The 19,327-nt window shown below is 42.3% G+C and overlaps 1 protein-coding gene across 4 annotated transcripts in view; it reads right to left on the bottom strand.

The window, feature by feature from the left end:
- Positions 1-484: 484 nt before the first annotated feature.
- The window catches only part of LOC139661797 (protein AF-17-like), a 21,544-nt gene continuing 2,701 nt past the window's right edge, over positions 485-19,327 (bottom strand). For 2 of the 4 annotated variants that reach the window (XM_071540365.1, XM_071540391.1), the window contains exons 5-19: positions 16,819-16,922; positions 15,720-15,813; positions 14,918-15,025; positions 14,662-14,748; positions 14,234-14,381; positions 13,174-13,980; positions 12,342-12,541; positions 11,592-11,709; positions 11,183-11,249; positions 10,473-10,621; positions 7,959-8,159; positions 7,080-7,156; positions 6,179-6,549; positions 4,708-4,801; positions 3,381-3,736 (exon numbers count right to left, since the gene is read on the bottom strand). In XM_071540365.1, coding sequence (XP_071396466.1) covers positions 3,479-3,736; positions 4,708-4,801; positions 6,179-6,549; positions 7,080-7,156; positions 7,959-8,159; positions 10,473-10,621; positions 11,183-11,249; positions 11,592-11,709; positions 12,342-12,541; positions 13,174-13,980; positions 14,234-14,381; positions 14,662-14,748; positions 14,918-15,025; positions 15,720-15,813; positions 16,819-16,922 — 2,883 coding nt within the window. In that variant the 3' untranslated portion in view covers positions 3,381-3,478. Of the gene's footprint in view, positions 3,737-4,707; positions 4,802-6,178; positions 6,550-7,079; positions 7,157-7,958; positions 8,160-10,472; positions 10,622-11,182; positions 11,250-11,591; positions 11,710-12,341; positions 12,542-13,173; positions 13,981-14,233; positions 14,382-14,661; positions 14,749-14,917; positions 15,026-15,719; positions 15,814-16,818; positions 16,923-19,327 lie in introns of all 4 variants that reach the window. The other 2 variants (XM_071540383.1, XM_071540373.1) reach the window with 2 other exon arrangements.

Raw genomic sequence — 19,327 nt, forward strand, 5'->3', positions numbered from 1 at the left:
GTACCCAAACTGCGGTCCGCGGACCACCAGGGGGTCCCCAACAAAATCAGGAATAGTTGAATTTCGCTTTCGTTTCACTCTGTCTGTAGATGTTAAAAGAATGAGGAGATGTATTAGGATTAGGAGTGTTTTGATGATAATTTCACTAGATCCACTGCAGTAGTCTCCCCACCGACAAAAACCTTCCCAGAGGGGATTTCTCACAGGACAAACCTTCTCATGTGGGGTCTTGGGTCTGTTGTGAATCTATTTGGGGGTCCTTGACATTAAAAAGATTGGGAACCCCTGGATTAGTTTACACACAACTTGTCTCTTGTCTTTAGTTGTATCAGTTATTCCTATGAATAGTGTTGAATTCATTTTCCAGTTCCCTCCTCTTCTAGTACAACATGTTGTATTGACATAAGATTTTTCAGTCATTCAAAACCCAAGAGAAAATGTAAAACAAGAAAATACATTTATTGACAAAAAAAGTTCAGTTGTCTTAATCCGTCCTTTTAATTTTACACACAAAAATATCAAAATACTTTACAGGGCTTTTAATCTGAATATTGTCAAATTCTTTTTGATCAATTCTCTCAAACAAATACACTGTACAATGACAACGTGCTTGTCCTTTTTAAAATTCAGTGCTCACTTCATTTAATTTCTTTTTTTCAGGGAACAATGCATTTAAAATCTATGCATAGTTATTACTTGGTATTTAGCAATACATTTGAGAGACTTCACTGCATTTCATGCAATTCATATCCCAATAGGTAACTCGTTCTCCATCAGACATCATTCAGAGCCAGGTGCTTAAACATATTGAAATACATAAAGGATACACAGTACAACATTCATAACATGGATTATCTTGGTTACCCAAACTTCAAAGCTTAAAAGAATGAATGTGTTTTACACAAACATATTAAAGTATACAACTTGTATTCCAACAAAATTGAAAAGGTACTAAAAAACGATTTACAATTGGGCCCAAAACGCCCCAGTGCAACATGAGAAAAAAAAAACCTTCAGAAATCCTTCGCAGTACTCTTCAGTCAATCTCTTGGACTCGGTCTTGCCTGGTCTTTGCCTCAGCGAGGCGACTCATAAGGACATACTTGGTAAATTGCAGACCTCCCACTAGGAGTCATGTCAACATGTAGGCTCATGGGTTATCAACATAATAAACATTCTCCTTCAGTCATTGCTACAGTATTTTTCACCAACTAATAAGTTGCTGGAAGTTCCTTACCGACACCTACATTAACTACTAACAGAACAATCTAGTACTCAGATATCACATGTATGGGAGATCATGTTTAAGATTGCAAACAGAAGTGAGAAAATATTTGAAAAGGCCTAAGAACTGTTAAAGAACACAGGAGAAAATATGAGAAAATACTCCCTTACCTTGAGAGGCAGAGATGTAGTTGTGAGTGGCCTTTGTTAGTAAATGAGCTTGACAGAAGCATCACAAAGTAAAGTGTATTGGAAGGAAAGAGAAGCTTATCTTAGTCTACAGGTTGGCTTGTGTCCTGAACTCGGGCTTCAACACACCCAGCAGTAAAGGCCAACATGATGTCGCACAGTAACAACATTGGCAGATCCACTGTCTTACCAGAGCTGATTACAGCTACACTATTCATTATACACTGCTGTGACAGCACTTTAACAATAGTTTCCATCTTGGCTGTCTTCAGCCAGTTGAAATGTCTCCTATGATACCATTGTGCAGGCTTCACTGTAAGATTTTCAATAAGTCACCGTTTCTCACTTCTCCAAAGCACATACAACAAAAGAACATTGCATCTGAAGACAAAATTACAATACAAAATGATTTGACACTTTAGTTATCACTACGGTTATTCACACGTTTCAACTGTTGAAATTATCATTGTTACCTATCAAAAGTATAAATGGGTTCAGGAAGAGTGCTTTCATTTTACTAAGTCCTCCATGTACCCCGTATAAAAACACTATCAAAGTAAGATGAGAAGAGAATAAGCCTTTGGGCTCATGATTTACTCTGTATATCTAGCATTATTAAGGCATTATCTATCCAGTATTGCTAAAAGAACAACTAGTTGCCGGACATGAAAAGAATATCAATATACGAAAGTAACATAAAAAAAAAAAAAAAAAAAAAAAACACTTTAGGACAGAGTGCAAAATACTCATAAAAATCAAAAACCTGTCAGTCCCTAGTGGCCTATTGAGTACCAGAAATCCTTTATAAGGTACTGTTTTGATGGCTAATTTGCTCTGTTAGCTACTAACATGCAAAGTGCACACTTGTTTAGGAAATACAATTAATTTCTTACTTACAATTTCCAAATGTTTGGTTTAGTCTGCTTAATCTCGGTAGCAACTGGTAGGATATAAAATTCTCTAAATATTCTCAGGGGGGTTTGAATAAAACCTGGAGCTCAACTTTCAAGTCGATGCCAGTCTCTAGTGGATCATGGTGCCGTTTTTGACATGTGGGTTCTGTGCCACTCTTGAGTTAATACCTCAGGCTTGTTTGTCATATTTTTTGTTTATTGAGATTTGGTAGAAGTTTATATCCAGTGAAGGCTATTGCAGCAATGAATCAGCACAAAATGGCTACCAATTATCTCAATAATGGAAAAAGATTACAGAAAAGTCTGATGTAATCTATTTTTTTTATGTTAAAATGCCATATGAACCACATATCAAAAATGGCAGCATAAGTATCCTTTACATAACAGGTGCTCATGCGAAGCTGCAACATACTGTATAGAAGATTTGGATGAAATTTGGGTCGGGCAAAAAACAAAGGGAAGACAAAATATCAAGGAAGACAGTTGAGGTTTCGAGAGGTGGCAGAAGTCTGTGATTCTCAAAGTCCCCAGAGAGGACAGACTGAATGGAAACATTGGTTCAAGCCATGGGGGAAATTAATAGCGGTCAGTGCTTGAGAAGTCAAAGGAGAGACATTCTGACCTTGTATCACCAGAGTTCAAACTTACAACCAAAACCCCGCACGACACCTGCAGGGACAAGTAGGAACTCCGGCCCTGCCTACACAAGCAGCCCCATTGGTCTAGCTAACAAATTAGTGCAATTTAATAAGAGACCACTGTATTCATGCTCTCTGAAAGCTGCCTACACAAAAAACCTATGAGAAGAACCTCCGATATAAAGAACTTCAAAACACGAAAAACTTCGCTTAACGTTTAAGTCCGTCCCATTATACATTCATAAAAGAGGCTGTAAGATAAAGATGACAGAGAAGGAAAGACGGTTCAAAAGTCTTAGATGAGATTTTTAAGTCGGCCTCAGTTCCTGATGGGGCAGATCAGTTAAAAATGACGTGTGACGACTGATATCCTGATTTTAGCTGCTCCCATTTAACCAAGAGACGTTAACCGTTCTTGTCTCCACCCTTCTCTCCTGCAGCCTGAAAACAAAATAACAGTTTGTTTTTTTCATTCCAAAACTGAAAACATTTTTTAGTAGGTATTTTCCAGCCCTATGATACAATCATAACGAAAAATAATGCAATATTTCTCACCCCAGGCTTGTGAAGTGCAGTCTCCTGCAGGCCAAAGAGGCTGTTTCCTTGGCCGCCCTGCAGGGGTGAGGCTGTGGCTGAGGACAGCAGGTTGGGTGACTGGGCGATCATGGGTGAGGTCGGGGTGGAGGTGAGCGCTCCTGTCAGCGTGAGGCGCTGCAGCTCCCTTTGTCTCTGCTGCTGCTGCAGCATCTGGTACACCACCACCTGCTGCTCCTGGTGGAGGGGGAAAACACAGGGGCTTAACACTGACACACTTACACCCAAACCTCACAGTCACTCTCTGGGCAGAAATGAATTTTTACATCTGCTGGACACAGTGCCTGATTGATTCAAAAATACAGCTGGCACCTTTACTAGTTTGCAAGTCAAATATGATTTTAATATGGAAAATAACCTCAGGATGGTGGCTGGTTAGCTGATAAGAAAACCTTTCCAGCCACAATCTAAAAAAGTTCCCAGTATTTGCCATATTTGCACGGCAAGACTGCAATGCCTTGTCTTCCAGTAGAACAAAAAATGTAAAATACACACCACAATTATCCTACAGTGTTGGTGAGTGATGAGCAGAGCTGGAAGCCAAATTACCCAAAAAGATCCAAATCAAAAGCTACAGTAACTGGACATGAGGTACTGTCAGGAGTCAGCTGCTTAATGTTGTTAATGTTATATTTATCTTCAAACCAACCAGATGTAATTCTTATTAATGGACAAAATTTGCAGTCTTAATCTTTAGTATCTGAAATATCCCAGCATTATGCTTCATATCCTATAGTGGCACTTCTTTGACAGTCAAACTGTTAATTGTTTGTCTGTCAGCAAACGGATTACTTTAGCAGGTTAAAACTGATACTGGTAAAACTAGTTATAGACTACAACTTACTGTTTGTTTGGAGATATATATAACATTCACAACATGAAGTATCTGACTGCTAACAGTAGCTAATTTTATGGACAGGTGAAGCACTGGTGTGAGCAGGTCCTGGCTTCAGTATCATATTCACTTCTGTCCAGTTGCTGCAGCCTTTCATGTCATCACACTCCACAAAAAACAGTACTCCTACTCTGTTCTCACGGTTGATTTAAATCATCAATGAAATTAAATCTGGAAAATACCCATCAGGCGCTACATAAACACTGAGGAGAGGAGGAAGTGACAGAAATAGCGAAGCTGTAAGTGTCATTACAGGAGTGAAGTTCTGCGAGGTGAGGAACTGCTGGAGCTGCTGCTGCTGCTGCTGGAGAAGAAGCTGCTTCTGCTGCTCCGACAGGAGAGACGACCTGCAACACAACCGCCGACACACAGTCAGCTGCACCTTCCAGACCAGACGACTATCAGCCCAAACAAACACAGGCTAAACATGGGTTCAAACAGAAGCCGTCAGCTGCCAGACATGGTGTCAACACGCTCAAAACAAAACATCAATCAGCTGTGATAGTTGTCAAAATAAACAGCAGCTGGTCATACAGAGATGATCAAACTAAGAAAGATAACTAATATATGTATTAGAATGTCTATGGCATTCAAGGAAAAATCCACCCTCAGATACTCTTACACTGTTTTTGGTGTACTCACTTTCCCTCAACCTGTCTCGTCTATTTGAAACGTACTAATATCTTCTGCCTTCTACAGTTAAGGATTTCCTACGTTTCCCAGAATGACTTTTGACAACCGCCAGAGAACTGGTGTGAACTTCTTGCATTCAGCTGCTGGTTATACATGTAGATGGAGAGAACAATAGCGATAGCATAGTAAGAGCAAGAGAGTGAGTTTCCAGTCAGTCAGCCATGCCACTTACTCAAAACAAAACATGTCTTGTGGCTGCACTGCATTCTGGTCTATTGTGGCTACTGTAAGTGGAGAAATTACTGTCTCTGCCTCTTCTACGATGGATTTCTCCCCGTATGATTACTGGACATTGGTGCAAAATGGTGAGTCTAGAAAGAAGTTGTTGCTCTTTGATTTTGAGGGACTGACACCAAAACCTGATGTTTACCATTGATGTTTTAGATAGCTGAACAATTTTCTGCTATCAGACTCTACTGCAGTTGCACTGGAAATATCTCCACATGACATAACGGTGTCTACGTTTGGCTAGTTGGGAAAATAGCATCTCTTCTGTGGTTCCCCGGTGGTGGAACGAGTTGCAAAACTCCATTCGATCCGCAGAATCCCTCTCTATCCTTAAGAAAAGGCTAAAGACCCAGCTCTTTAGCGAATACCTCCTTTCATAAAAAAAAAAAAAAAAAAAATTTTGATGCCCTCTATGCATTACCTCATAGCACTACCTTGTAGCACTCCCTCGTAGCACCTATGTCCTGTTGGACCAGAACTTAGCTTGTTGCACTGTCTCGTAGCACCTTTGTCCTGTTGTACCAGAACTTAGCTCTATAGCACTTACTCTCGTTGTTCTCTCCTATCTAGAAACTTGCTTGTGTTGTATGCAAATCTCATGTGTAAGTCGCTTTGGATAAAAGCGTTTGCCAAATGTGAAATTGTAATTGTAATTGTAATTGAAAAAAAAAAATACGCCAATCAAACAAGAAAATGGGCCCAGAAATCCAAGGTACATCATCAATAGCTGTTTCCTAACAGTGTCAGCGTGTTTTAGGGTGGATTTTCTTTCTTAAAATGATCAAGAAAGGTTGGATACGTACGGGCTCACACTCTTAGGTAGCTGAAAACCCTGTGCCAGTGCTTGTGGGTTTAGAGGCGGAGGCTGGGGCCGCAGGGCGGGGAGCGTGGGCTGGGGGGCGTTCTGCACGGGCGACTGGATCACCCCGTTCAGACTGCCCAGCACACCGTTCATGCTCAGCTGAGGACTTCCTGCGAGGGAAGCCATGAGCCCGCCCACCACAGGCAGGGCGGAGCCGCCAGCCTGACCGATGGTCCCCAACCCGTCACTCAAACCACGACTCAGTCCGTTCAGCAGCGGCTGGCCGAAGGAGGCGGGGCTCTGTTGAGGAGGTGGAGTGCTCTGGAAGGAGAGGGAGGAGCTACTGCGGGACGGACTACCGGAGTGGAGCTCCTGCAGAGAAGACATGAAGGTGCATTGTAGCTTTTTAGTGGTCAGCTATTAGTTTTGGTATGTATTCAGTGCCATTACACCTCGATTTAAAGAGTAACCCAAATCTAAAGCCTGATATCTATGCTATTGGCTGATCTTTGGTGCCATGTGATGTCACCAAAGATCAGCCAGTAGCAGATGGCAATTTCAGGAGCATGGTTTTTACCTTTCGATGTCAGGCTTTACACAGAGTTGGGCTTGGTGTTTAGTTACTCTTTAAGCTGAGCTAAAAATTAAAATTGCCACAAAAACATGGCACAGGTTCACAATGTTATCAGACCGAGGCCAAATAGAATTTGCAAATAATTCCTGAAATTTGTTGATGTTTGATAAAGTCAGTTGTTAGTCACAGAAAAACATACCAAATTGACTACAAAATACCTTCCTGTGGTTGTCTTAGCATTCTGGCACTCATTGTATTGGGACAAATCCTACACATCTTGTGCTACAAGAAGGTTACAACCAGGTGCGGGACTTCTACAGGTTCTCACCTCAGAGGAGGTAATGAAGGAGGTGTCATTCAGGAAGCAGCTTTTGGACAGGGGGCTCTTATTGGTGCTTAGGGGGTCTAAGGAGAAGAGAGGCACAGACACAGGGACTCAGAATAACTACAAACTCACAACACATACACTAACCACCACTTTTTCTATTGTCATTAAAGGCATGACGCATAGCATTTTAACATCAATAAATCATTACCACATTAATTTTTAGATATTAGTAGAATTATTGTATACAAACAAGACCATTGCAAAAAAACATTGGGAGCCTCTACTCTACAATGCCTTTCACATTATGTGCCACCGGGTTGGATTTAATTGGAAATCTGCTGCATTGCTTTACAGCACAAATGGAGATTGATTTACAGAACAAAACAAGAAAAAGCCCGCTGTTCTTCCAGCGAAAACGGAGCAAGTAGCAACATCCTCTTTGTGACAAGAAGCAACAGGGTTTATGTGAAATGTGGTCTTTGAGGAAGTCTAGCAATACCACTGACGTGAGAGAGGCTACCAATCGTCTCAACCACAGTCTCATTTGTTTATGGTAATTATACCAAGGTATCACAATTCATTTGACAATAATACTGTATATTGATGTTTAAAAATGCTACACACAGACTTTCAAAATGACTTGTTGGACTGTTGCAGGGGATGGAAGGAGTAGGAAAGAGGAGAGGAGAGGAGAGGAGGGGAGAGGAGGGGAGAGGAGAAAACTAGATCACACCACAGGGACACAGTGCCTAAACGTTTTCATACGGAGTGCAAAGGGGTGAAAAGTAACATTTTTGTTGGGCCGTGGGTCATGCAAACGCCAAAGGATATAAAAATAATAACTTGTGGAGTGGAGGTAGCGGAGGTGTAGAGTCTGACCTTGGACGGATGAGAGGAAGTTGATCTGGGCAGAAGTGTGCATGGATCCCTGGGCGGAGTGGATTTGTGGAGGGAAAGGCACGGCCAGCTCCACGTTCAGCAGCTGCAGTCGCTCCTTCTTGGCCGTCAGGCTGAGGATCTGGTCCTGGAGCCGCTGGTTCTCCTGCTGCAGGGAGTGTAGCGACTGGAGCATCTCCACAACTGGAGGAGGGAGAGAGAGGGAGTTACGAGGTGTTTCGGAAAGGGTATTTTGTTTTGCTTCAGTAATTTGACATATTTCCGATTGAAAGAAGATGTTGGGGTGGGATGTAATGCAGAGATGGACTGTTCAAAATAAGACATGGAACATGGAAAGAGAAAGGCACTGAAGCCCATTCCATACTTGGCGTAGCTGGACAAATGCTTTGCACATAATTTAGATGTCAAAAATTTTGGATTCTTCAAAATAAATAAATTCCAGTGGCTGGGATGAAACCCATGATGTGTTAGGAAAAGTAGACAAGGATTTTTTGGGGATGAACATCCAAAAATGCACTGGTGTACCATGTTGCTACTTGTGTCACTTAAGAGTTGTGACGTTGCAGGTTTTATATAATGAGAGGGGTGGAGAGGGGATTGTTCAAAAATATGTGATGGTATTATTGGTTGGATTGTTTCTGTACGCCTACTGGTATGCCATGAAGAAACCACTGAAAATACACCTTTACCAGGAAGTAGAAGTGATAGGATTTTGATAGAAAATATGAGAAAATAAAGCTTCTGTAATTTTTTTTGCCATTTATTGTTAAACAGGTGTACATTATGATATGGAGAATTAGCGAACACGGTGAAAAGTAATTTTTCATGTCATGGTGACTTTAACAGGCATGCCAATCAATGTAAAGATGCTGAATGTAAGACAGGATTCGGATAAATTCACTTTCAATTTAATCAATTCATGAACACACTCCCAACAACTGGAAATCTTTTGCTGTCAAAACACTCTCACAATGAAATAATTGAGGATGAAGGCTCCATCATAACATAAACATCAGTTTTAATTTACATTTTGAATTGAGTCAATTGTGAGTGAATTGACCCTGGCCCTAGTGTATAATTTTCTCATTAATATATCAGTTTGAATTAGTTGCGTTTAAACAGTCTAGAGGGGAAAAAGTATGTCTGACACAAAGAACAGGCCCAGTGATCTGCTCCGTGCTTTCATTTGGTCAGATTTAAGAGTTGTCAGGTTCAGTACGATGCCATTATCACAGCCATTAGGTTGGAATCACAATTTATTTGACAAAATAAATTGAAAAAAAATCCTATATGCCTTAAGGAATTCAAACATTTCTCAAAAAGCCTAATAATTCCCAATCATTAATTATATATTTTTGGAGCATAAATTACTGCCAAAACTAGAAAACTGAGAAATAAGACTCAAATCTGTAATGACATTGCCATGAATTGGCGACAATCCTGTAGACTTTTGGCACAGCATCTAGTGTTATTTCATAGCAGTGCCATCGGGTCTGAACACCATCCTCTGAATGCTTTCTAATTGATTCTCAATGGAGCCATCAGCGTGACGTGCCTGGCATCAAAGACTAGGAGAACAAACAAACTCTTCTCTCTCATTTCTGGCTGAACAGCAGTAAATGCTCATTACTATAAACTGTTCTGGGGCTTTGGAGGATATAATAAGGCAGACACAGAGGAGGAGAGGTTAAGAGAGGTTAAGAAGTCAGAAAGACAGATACGTGGGAAATACAGATGTGGGAGAGAGAAGACGAGCATGGTAAAGAGATATTAGGAGATTTGGGAATATGGGAAGGGACCCAGTTTGATTTGGGAGAAGGAACGATGGCACAAGGATGCAAGTAAAAGAAATGAATAAAGAGACTGAAGGAGGTAAGAATGAGGGAAAATGGAAAAATGGCGAAAGCACTGGGTGGAGAAAGAAAAAAAAGTGATGAGTTAGAAAATGAATTGAAACTGATGGTGTCAGTGAGTCAGAGAGATAAGTAGAGAGTCATCTGGTTCAGGAGAGGGGGTGAGATAGAAATTTCGTATGATGAAAGAACATTGCTGCTTTGAAGCACCGTTCACAGTATGCTGTCAGTCGCTCTGCTATTTATTGTTCCCAAAAACGTCACAATATACATTTATAGCACTGAATAGCACCAAATGTTGTATCCATAGTGTTGCAAAGAGCATAGGTGAACATACACAGAATAATATGCAGATTTTCTTCATTTTATGTGGAAAACTAGCTAATAATCAGACAATTCTGGGCTCATTCTACAACCAATATACATTATATTACATTATGTTTCTGTAAGTTACTCATGTAATCTGCTGTGTCTATGTGCAGCATCCTGACTAGGCTTTGTTTAGTGTATTGTATAACTTATGGTATTTCAGTTATAAAAGAATTTCCCACAGTAAGTGCAGTAATACTCCCACTACTGCTACGACTAAATCATGCACACTGGAAGAAACTAGTGTGAACAGAAAATTTCCAGGCTCACTCACTGTTGACTCCCATCTCTCCATTGCCATGTTTCTCCAGCAGGAGCTCAATGTGGGAGCTGGCAGGAGGGACGTTCTCTGGACGGGCTCTGACACCAGGACCCAACCCGTCTCTCTGGTCAAACAGAAGAGGAAGACAGCTCATGGGAGACCTGGGTGTGGAGGAGGGGAGAAACAATAGGGAGGAAGAAAGTGGTAAATAGTCATCGCTCAGAGCCAGGGTGGGGAAATGACACACAGTCACGAGATCCTGCAAATTGTGGCTGTGGTTGTAAAGTTTTTCTAATCTACCAGTCACTTTGGCAGGTAACCAGCTATCACTCTTTGATCATTTCTATCTGTATTGTTACTGAAATAGAAAAAGAGCTACTTACTTTTGGGATCCACCAGCCTATGTGAACTCTCCTGACTACAGCTACAGGAAAAGTTTAGCAAAATGATGTTTCAATTGAAATGGTGGCAGGGCTATATGAGTGGTTAGCAAGACCTTCTTATAATCGAAATTGCACAGGTCTGATCCCCACACTAACCAATGTGTTCAGTTATGTGTCCTGCTGAAGTGTCCTTCACTGGCCGCTCACTCATTTTAATTCGTACTGGAAAAGAGCATCAGCTGAATCCCTACTGGGATTCAGCTTAGCGTAAAAATCGTCTAGTGTAAATGTCAAAGAGTGCTCTTCTCACAAGATGAAAAGAGTAAAGAGAAGACGTACTGTGAGGAAAGGCTCTCTCTCGGTGAGTTCCCCTGACACGGGAAGCGACAGTCGTCGAGGTCGGACTCTGAGAAGGGAAAGAAAGAGTCATGACATCCGAACTTAGCTATGCAAAGTTGTAATTTGTTTACTGACTGGCAGTGCTTTTGTTGTTTAAACTTAAGGTCTACTGTGCTATATGAAGACATTTATGTTAGGATCCAGAAAAATGGTTTAGCAAATCTGCAATTTCTGAATGATATTTTTGTCAAAAGAGTCTTTCTTTTGGTAGCCAATTCTAATGGTTTGGGATATTTTGTTCACAGAACCAGGAAAAACCGATCACAGAAATCACAGAAAAAATGATGTTCATCTCCCTCTCTCTTTCTCTCTCTCTCACACACACACATACACACTGCCTTGATCTCACCTGGCAGTGAGGTCTGGGCTTGGCTCAGTAGTGGTGGCAGTGTGGGGGCTGTGGAGAGACAGCTGGCGAAAGGCTGAGTGGAAGTCAGACTATAGGAAGTACTGGAACCTGGGTGGACCTATGAGACGGGGAACAACATCATCTTACTGATAAGGAAATCATCTGGACTATCTGGAATGGACACTGCTACAAAAATGCCTGCTCTTCATACAGTGTACATACTGAGAAAATAACGTTTATACTAAAAGGCACATGAAGGGCTTCATTTCAAAACAGATATCCACCTTTTGGAAAATGTAACACCTACTCAAAATAGGTGTTGGCATAAAAAAATAACTAATGAATTATTGAATATTATTCCTGAAAAATTGAAATTATTAAAGTCATTAGCTATGTTGTGCCTTTTGCTTACCAAATAACATTTAAAAGATGTAATCATCTGTTTTTTAATATAGCGCAACGTCAAGTAATATAGATAATAATAATAATAATAATTATTATTATCTTTATTTATATAGCACTTTTCAAAGTTACAAAGTGCTTCACAACCAAGAAAAATACAAATTCACAAATGGCACAGATCAATAAAACAAAAAGAACAATTAAGTTAAACAGTAAAAAAAGAGTCCCAGACATAGGGATTGAACAAATGGAATAAATAAATAACAGACAAGGCAGCAAGTGTTTTACTTTGACAGCCTTCATATGCTGATTGGTAATCTGTATGTATTTTCTGTGTTTTTAGTCTACCTGTGTGTTTGAGACGGCGTTGACTGAAGGAAGAGAGAGTGTGGAGACGTGGGATGAAAGCAGTCCTGAGGAGAGAGGGGTACTACACATGCCCCCTCCTAGGGACAAGGAGGTGCTACACACCCCTCCGCCCAGGGACAGAGGGGTACTGCAAACACCCCCGCCCAGTGTGAGAGGGTCCTTGAGACTGGAGTAGATGCCTGAGAGAGGAAGACAGAGATAGAGAGAACGAGAAGGAAAGAGAGATTACAGTTTCATGACAAAAGTCTTTCATATAGGACTCAAAAAAACAAGTACGCATGCACACACATAAGTCAACAAGTCACAGACACAAACACAGACAAAGACAGACACACACACACACACACACACACACAGGGGAGAACCAATCTCCAACTAGGGCAGGAAATCTACCATTGACGTACATGTGCACACAAAAACCACTATCTAGGACATTATCTCCACCTCTTGCAGATTTAATAAATGCTGATTTGCAAAACACTCTGAATTACATAACCACCTGGGTGAAAAACAGTGAACTGAAAAACAAACTGTACATGAAACATTATCTTCACTTGTCCTGCTTGTCTATTACTACATCAATGGATTGTTCAACTGAAACGTGTGGTGCTGATATACAGATAAACTGTGGTGCTGACTGTGTTTGTAATGGAAAAATTTTACCTCTCTACAGTCAAGCTGCAAATAAACACCAAAGTGCAAACAGATAGTAATACTGTTAAGTTTTTTTTCACACGCACACACTTCTTTCTAGCAGTGTGTGAGCACACAGGAAGCTAGAGGGCTACCACACACCCACACTTAGACTCACCAGAGCCGAGCAGCGAGTTGCCACGACTTGTGGAAAAACTGCCGGCAGAGGAAGAAGAGAAAGACGAAGAAGAAGAGGAGGTGGTGGTGGGAGGCAGGGCGGAGGGGAAGGCAGGGTGGGGAATGGAAGATGGGCTGGCGTAGAGCGAGGAGGTTAAGGCTGGAGGAGGAGGCGGCGCTGTGTGATGGTGGTGATGGTGGTGTTCCTCTTCCCTCCTCTCCCGATTCTTGCTCCCCCGCGGGCGCCCCGGGCCGTGGCGGCTCTTCTTGTTGCCGCGGTGCCTCCTCTCTCGAGGTAGCGGTGGGGGCGTGGCTTTGTCCTCTAGGTCCGCCTCCTCCAGGATAGGGGGAGTGGTCAAGTGAGACGGCTTGCAGAGGGACTTGGAGGGTTTGTACTCCCCTGAGGAGGAGATCTTACGGATCTTGCTGCTGCTGCCCAGACCTGAGGAGGAAGTGATGCGCATGATGGATCCGAAGGTGGAGATGGTGACCTTGGTCTCGAAAGGGCTGCCGTTGCCCTCCGACCTGTCGTGACCCTGTGACGCTGCGAGGGGGCCATCGGCAGGGGTCAACGCTGGTGGCTTGTGGTATTTACTGTCCTCTTCCTCCTCCTCTTCCTCCTCCTCCTGTTTCTCCTCTTCCTTTTCATCCTCCTCCTCCTCCTCGTCCTCCTGGACAACTGTCCTCCTGTGGCGCTCCTTGCGGTCCTCACCGCTGTGGTCGTCGCCGCCACCTCGGTCATGGTCTCGCTCCAGGCGGGAGGAGGAAGATAACTGGTGGAAGTCCTGAGCTGAAGACAGGGAGCCACCTCCAAGAAAAACACATTTAAGTTACAGTCAAGCACAAAGGTGAACTAACTAAAACCTGAGAGTCAAATTTCATTACACATCTTAAGTGACTGTTTTGAAAATTCTGTGGCCTTATAGACTCTGGACTCAACCGTCTTTATACCACATATGTCTAACAGGTTTGGCTTTGGTAGCTCTACATCCCTAACACAATTTAGCTGTGGAGTGCCTCAAGGTTCGATTCTGGGTCCCATTTCATTCTTCATTTGGTACCTGTGTTGAACGGACTAGAGGAGCAGGAGGAGGAGGAGCAGCTCTTGCCAGTGCTTCCTGTCTTCTTACTGCGATGACCAAGGCTGTGAGAGCTCAGCTTCTTGGGCTTTCCTTCACCGTCCTTACTGCTGTGGTGACTGGAGGAGAGCTGCATCAACACAGACAGGTCGTAAGAAAGACAGGTTAGACTTAAGATTAATTAGATTCCTGATTATATGCTTTTGCCAAGTTTTTACCCAATTGGTTAGCAGTTCCTTACTGTCTTTGTCAGTGAACCTTGACATTACTTGTCCAAACAATGTTTTGTTTATGTAGTGACCAAAGTATTACTGCATTGAGATTTCTTGAAATCTAAACTGCGGCCAGCATCTCACTAATCCAGGAGTGTGTTGTCTTTCCTGTCTATCCTGTCGGTTGGCAGTTCTTACCTTGTCTATACTGCTGGTCATTGAAGAGCCCAAGCTATCAGACAACTTCTTGTGACGCTCCTTTTGCCGCATTTTGTCCTTATGACTCTGAAAAGACATAAGTACATCGGACTCAGGGATGTATAGAGGACAGAGGTCTGTCATATCAGGAGCGAGACGTGAGGCTTTAAGGCTTAACTTAATCACTCTAACAAACACACACAGACACATACAGACAAACACACACACGCTTACACACACAAAAATAAGTGCTTACCTTCCTCTGTCTGTGGTGGTGGTGTTTGTCCTGCGAAGGAGAGCTGGAGCGCCCCCTGGGGTGGCCGAAGGAACTACCTGTATTCTCACTGGAGCGCAACTTCTTCTGCTGTAGTAAGGCAAAAGAAGAGAGGAAGAAAGTGTCTCGAAACCACAAACAAACTTTAACAGCTACTGGGAAAACTGGGTTTGGGCAGCATGTACAGAGCTGTTTTCAAATAATGCTTAAAGGCCCCATGAAATGGAGCTCATTTCATGACATGTGGCTCTGATAAAAAGGAAATATGGACAGGAGTTAGGCGAGCTGAACAGGTTTCTTGTGTTGGTGCTAGCCTAATATTCAATGACACAAACTAATTACACAATGTTTGAGGAAGTGGCAATAAAAAAACATACAACAGCAGTGATGAAATATGGTTATAGCACTACACTTACTGTAACTTAGGGATCAATGTGCATTTTTTTTTTTAATTGCTAGCATGCTAATCTGTGGCAAAAACGGACAAACAGAATTTTTTAAACCAGTTACCTTTGAAATGAGCGCCCAGCACAGCACTTCAAGCTTGCTAAGAGATGTCAATCAAAATGATACACGCCCCTGAGTGCTGGTTAACAGTAAAACACTTCACAGTGCATTTACAGGAAGAGTGTAAGCGAGAATTTTCGGTAAGCATATTTTCTAAGCCTCTATCATCTCCTTGACTACCTTAGTTACATCACTTAACTGCATCAAAAACAACATCAACATAATTCCTTAGTGTAAGAATGATGGTTCGCAGTCTCTAGAGTGCTACGCATCTTACCATCTTGCTGTAATGGTGCTTGCAGTAGCCGCAGTATTTCACATTGTCAGCTTCTGGGCCTTCCTCCTCACACAGCAAACCAGCCATCTGAGCACTGAACAGAGCCACAGGGTCAGACAGGAGAGGAAATTTCACACACAAACACACACACACACACACCCACACACACACCCACACACACCCACACACACACACACATAGACCCCAGCTACACTTGACACTTACACGCAGCTTGAGTCATCTGAGAGCTTTTGTCATTGATCATGGCAGGATGGATTAAGTGACGGATCTAGGCACACAAAAATCATCGCCATCTGATCTTCCAGACCTGATTTGGAGGTGGTTAAGTTTTGTATTGTGATAGGAATTCTTTACAGTCTAGACACAATCCAGGCACAAAGCAGATGAATGAAATGTAAAGAGATAGGGACTGGAGCAAGAGCTGGAAAAAGTAGTGCAGACACAGTCAAACACATACAGCCGCGGGAGATGCATAATAGGTATTTTCAAGTGTGGTCAGCAGCAGATTTTAACGACGACAGAGCTTTAATGTTGGATAATAAAAAATGACGTTTTTATTACATATTACATTCTGAGGAGGGTTATTTCTGAACAACAGGCCACTGTTTCACACAACAGACCGCTGTTTCACATTAATCATACCACTCCTGACCATTTTGTGCATTGCTAATCAAATTAACTCACAACACCTTGTGCCAAAAAGACATTAGTCCTTGGTTACTGCAGACAATCCTGCGGGACTATTTTTTAGCAGGAGCTTGTAAACTACTTAAGCTTTTAATAAAATAACTTAAATCAATATTCTGTGTCAAATACTGTCTTTGTTAAGGAGCTGTGTAATAAGCGGAATAATGTACAGTCATTGAAATTCCCTTCAGGGTGATCATGAACTGCCTTGATTCACCATGTCGAAGCATATTTTGCGATAATGACCGACTCCCTATACAATATCCTTTACAAAGTGTATCACTATGCTGTAGATGACACATCTTCCACGTACACACACACACACACACACACACACACACACACACACACACACACACACACACACACACACACAGACCTAAATACTTACCAGGTGACATGGAAAGCTTGTCTACAGCCTTGTCTGTTGCAGGTCATGCAGGCTCCGCAGGCAGCCTTGCTCTCCCTCCCATGGTCCTCACAGATATAACATGTCTAATGGAGTAGCAAAATAATAAAAGATGCAGGAAGAGAGAGATTACAAAGGAATGGTATAGGAAAGTATAGGTGCTCTGTTAACCTGCTATAATCACAGATGTAGAGCTTGCTATGTCAACAACACTAGATCCATGCGGGTATGAGAAAGTTGTGCATGGTTGTGCAGTCTTGCACTTTCCCTTTGCAGTGTATGTGAGATCCTGTCATCCCTGTTCCACCAGTGGCACCAGGACAAACTCCTATGCATTCATTTTATTTGGCAGTTATAGTGACTCTGATTGTGACTGTAGTGTGGGAAGGGAAAAAGGCTGATTGACTTGAGTGAAGGTGCACCTAAAAATTATGTCAGCAGGACAGACAGGTCTTTCAGACGGGACATGTGGTTTGCTCAGCGTTCACCGCTTCATACAGCACAACTCCTGACCAGATGTTTGGAGAACTTGTGAAAAAACAGGTGGAGTTCACACTGAATGGCATGTAGCTGCTGGTGTCGATGTTTTTAGGAGAGAGCTTTTCTACACAAGTCCCTATAAACTTCAGCCTTGTGTTGTATAGTTCAGGAAATCCTGCTACTGTTAAAACACAATTTTCCTCTGTTTTCTGGCTGGCTACTTCCCTTGTTGTTTCTATTGGACGCGTGAAGGTTTCATTAAAAAACTCATGGCGCCAAAAGTTCAACTAGGTCGAACTTTGTGTACAAGGCCGCTGAGCTCGACACAGCGAAAATCCGTTCATGTGCGGCCAGGACTTTGGAAATCATGGGTTTTAAAGCACAAGGGTGGAGTTCTCGCATCCTATGGGAAAGTAGCATAAGTCTTCCCTGTCACTGATATGTAACTAAATACACAAATACACACAATCATACACACATAAGCACACAAAATCTCAGTGTACAACGCACGCACACACACACACACTCACACACTTCTCGCTCAGCCTCTCCCCAGTGAGAGGGGGCTGACTAGCGGGGGGCAGAAGAGGCCTAGCAACAGGTGCTGGACAAAGGAACAGCGGGCTCTTTACCTTCCTCCTTCAGCCCTCTCTCTTTCGCTTTTTCCCTACCCTTCCTCTGTCTCCTGCTCCCCCCATCCTACTCCACTCTCTTTTGCCCCCGCAAGATGTCAGCTATGTAATGAAAGGCTGGAGAAATAACCATCTGGGTATGTAAAAGGAAGAGTGGCTTCTCAAGTTTTCACTGTCCATTGTAACGCTGTCTAGGAATGCAGGCAGCAAATCTGGATGAATGGCTCTGACAGGGTAAAGCTGCATGCAATTTAGTGTAGCTGACACAGTAATATGAGACCAGGCACTCAAGACACTCACATACGTACATTTATGTGCAGACACACACACCCACTCACACACACACGCGCACACACACACACACGCACACAGCATCTCAGTAACTGGCCGTTCACTCCAATACAGATGTAATCCAATGATATCAAGTTTTCATTGAAAAAGTCTGTCTAAGTGGGCCTACGTCGAGTATCGATTTCTTTGTAATGTGCATCCCACAAAAAGGCCGTTGCCTCTAAAAGCACTGGCGAACGCTGGGTAGCATTCACTACCTCTATCTCTTACACATACTACCAACTACCAAAGGCTGCACAGAAAGGAAAAAAAGGTGAAGGGCTTAGGTTACAAGACAGCTGATCTATGCTAAAGCTATAATGGCCTGAAACTAGACTGCAGTTAAACGAGTAGCTTTACCAAAATAAAATAAAAAAAAAGAATACATTAGCAGAATATTTCAGAGCCTGCATCTCTGAATATCAAAGCATGAGTGTATATGTAAGGATGTGTTTTGTCTCTTTTCCACAGTATGTCTTGCACTGCCTCTTAGCACTTAGTCCAATTATCTTTGTACCCTCTGAGTCAGTATGTACGATGAAACTCTATTTTGTCAACATTGCACTTCACAAATGTCAGCCATTCTTGGACATTTATTGTACTTTGAAGATTAAATGAAAACCCAGAGATACTCTTGCACTGTTAGATACAGTATCACTGGTCTGTGATGTTCAGTACTTTCCAGGAGTTGTTTTGTGATGAAGTGTTTTTTGGTGTACCCCCACTCTCTCAACCTGCCTCTTCTATTTCTACTTCAGTTATCGATTTCCCACGTTTCCCAGAATGACTTTGGACAACCCCACTGAGAATAGGCATGAACTTGTTGCATTCAGTTACGGGTTATACAGTACATGTAGGTGGAGAGAGCGATAGCGAAAGCGATGAGGAGTGAAAGGTTTTCCAGACGATTGAAAAAAGCAAGAGTCGTGCCCCTTACTCAAAACACAACATGTCTTGTGGCTGTGTTGCATTCTGGTCTATTTAGGTTACTGTCAGTGGAGAAATGGGTCTCTCTGCTTCTTCTATGATGGATTTCTCGCTGTATGATT

The sequence above is a fragment of the Centroberyx affinis genome, unplaced genomic scaffold (genome assembly GCF_046629955.1).
Source record: "Centroberyx affinis isolate AG114_WGS23_722 - 3 ecotype Tasmania unplaced genomic scaffold, CSIRO-AGI_Caff_v1 ptg000210l_1, whole genome shotgun sequence".
Taxonomy (NCBI): Eukaryota; Metazoa; Chordata; class Actinopteri; order Beryciformes; family Berycidae; genus Centroberyx; species Centroberyx affinis.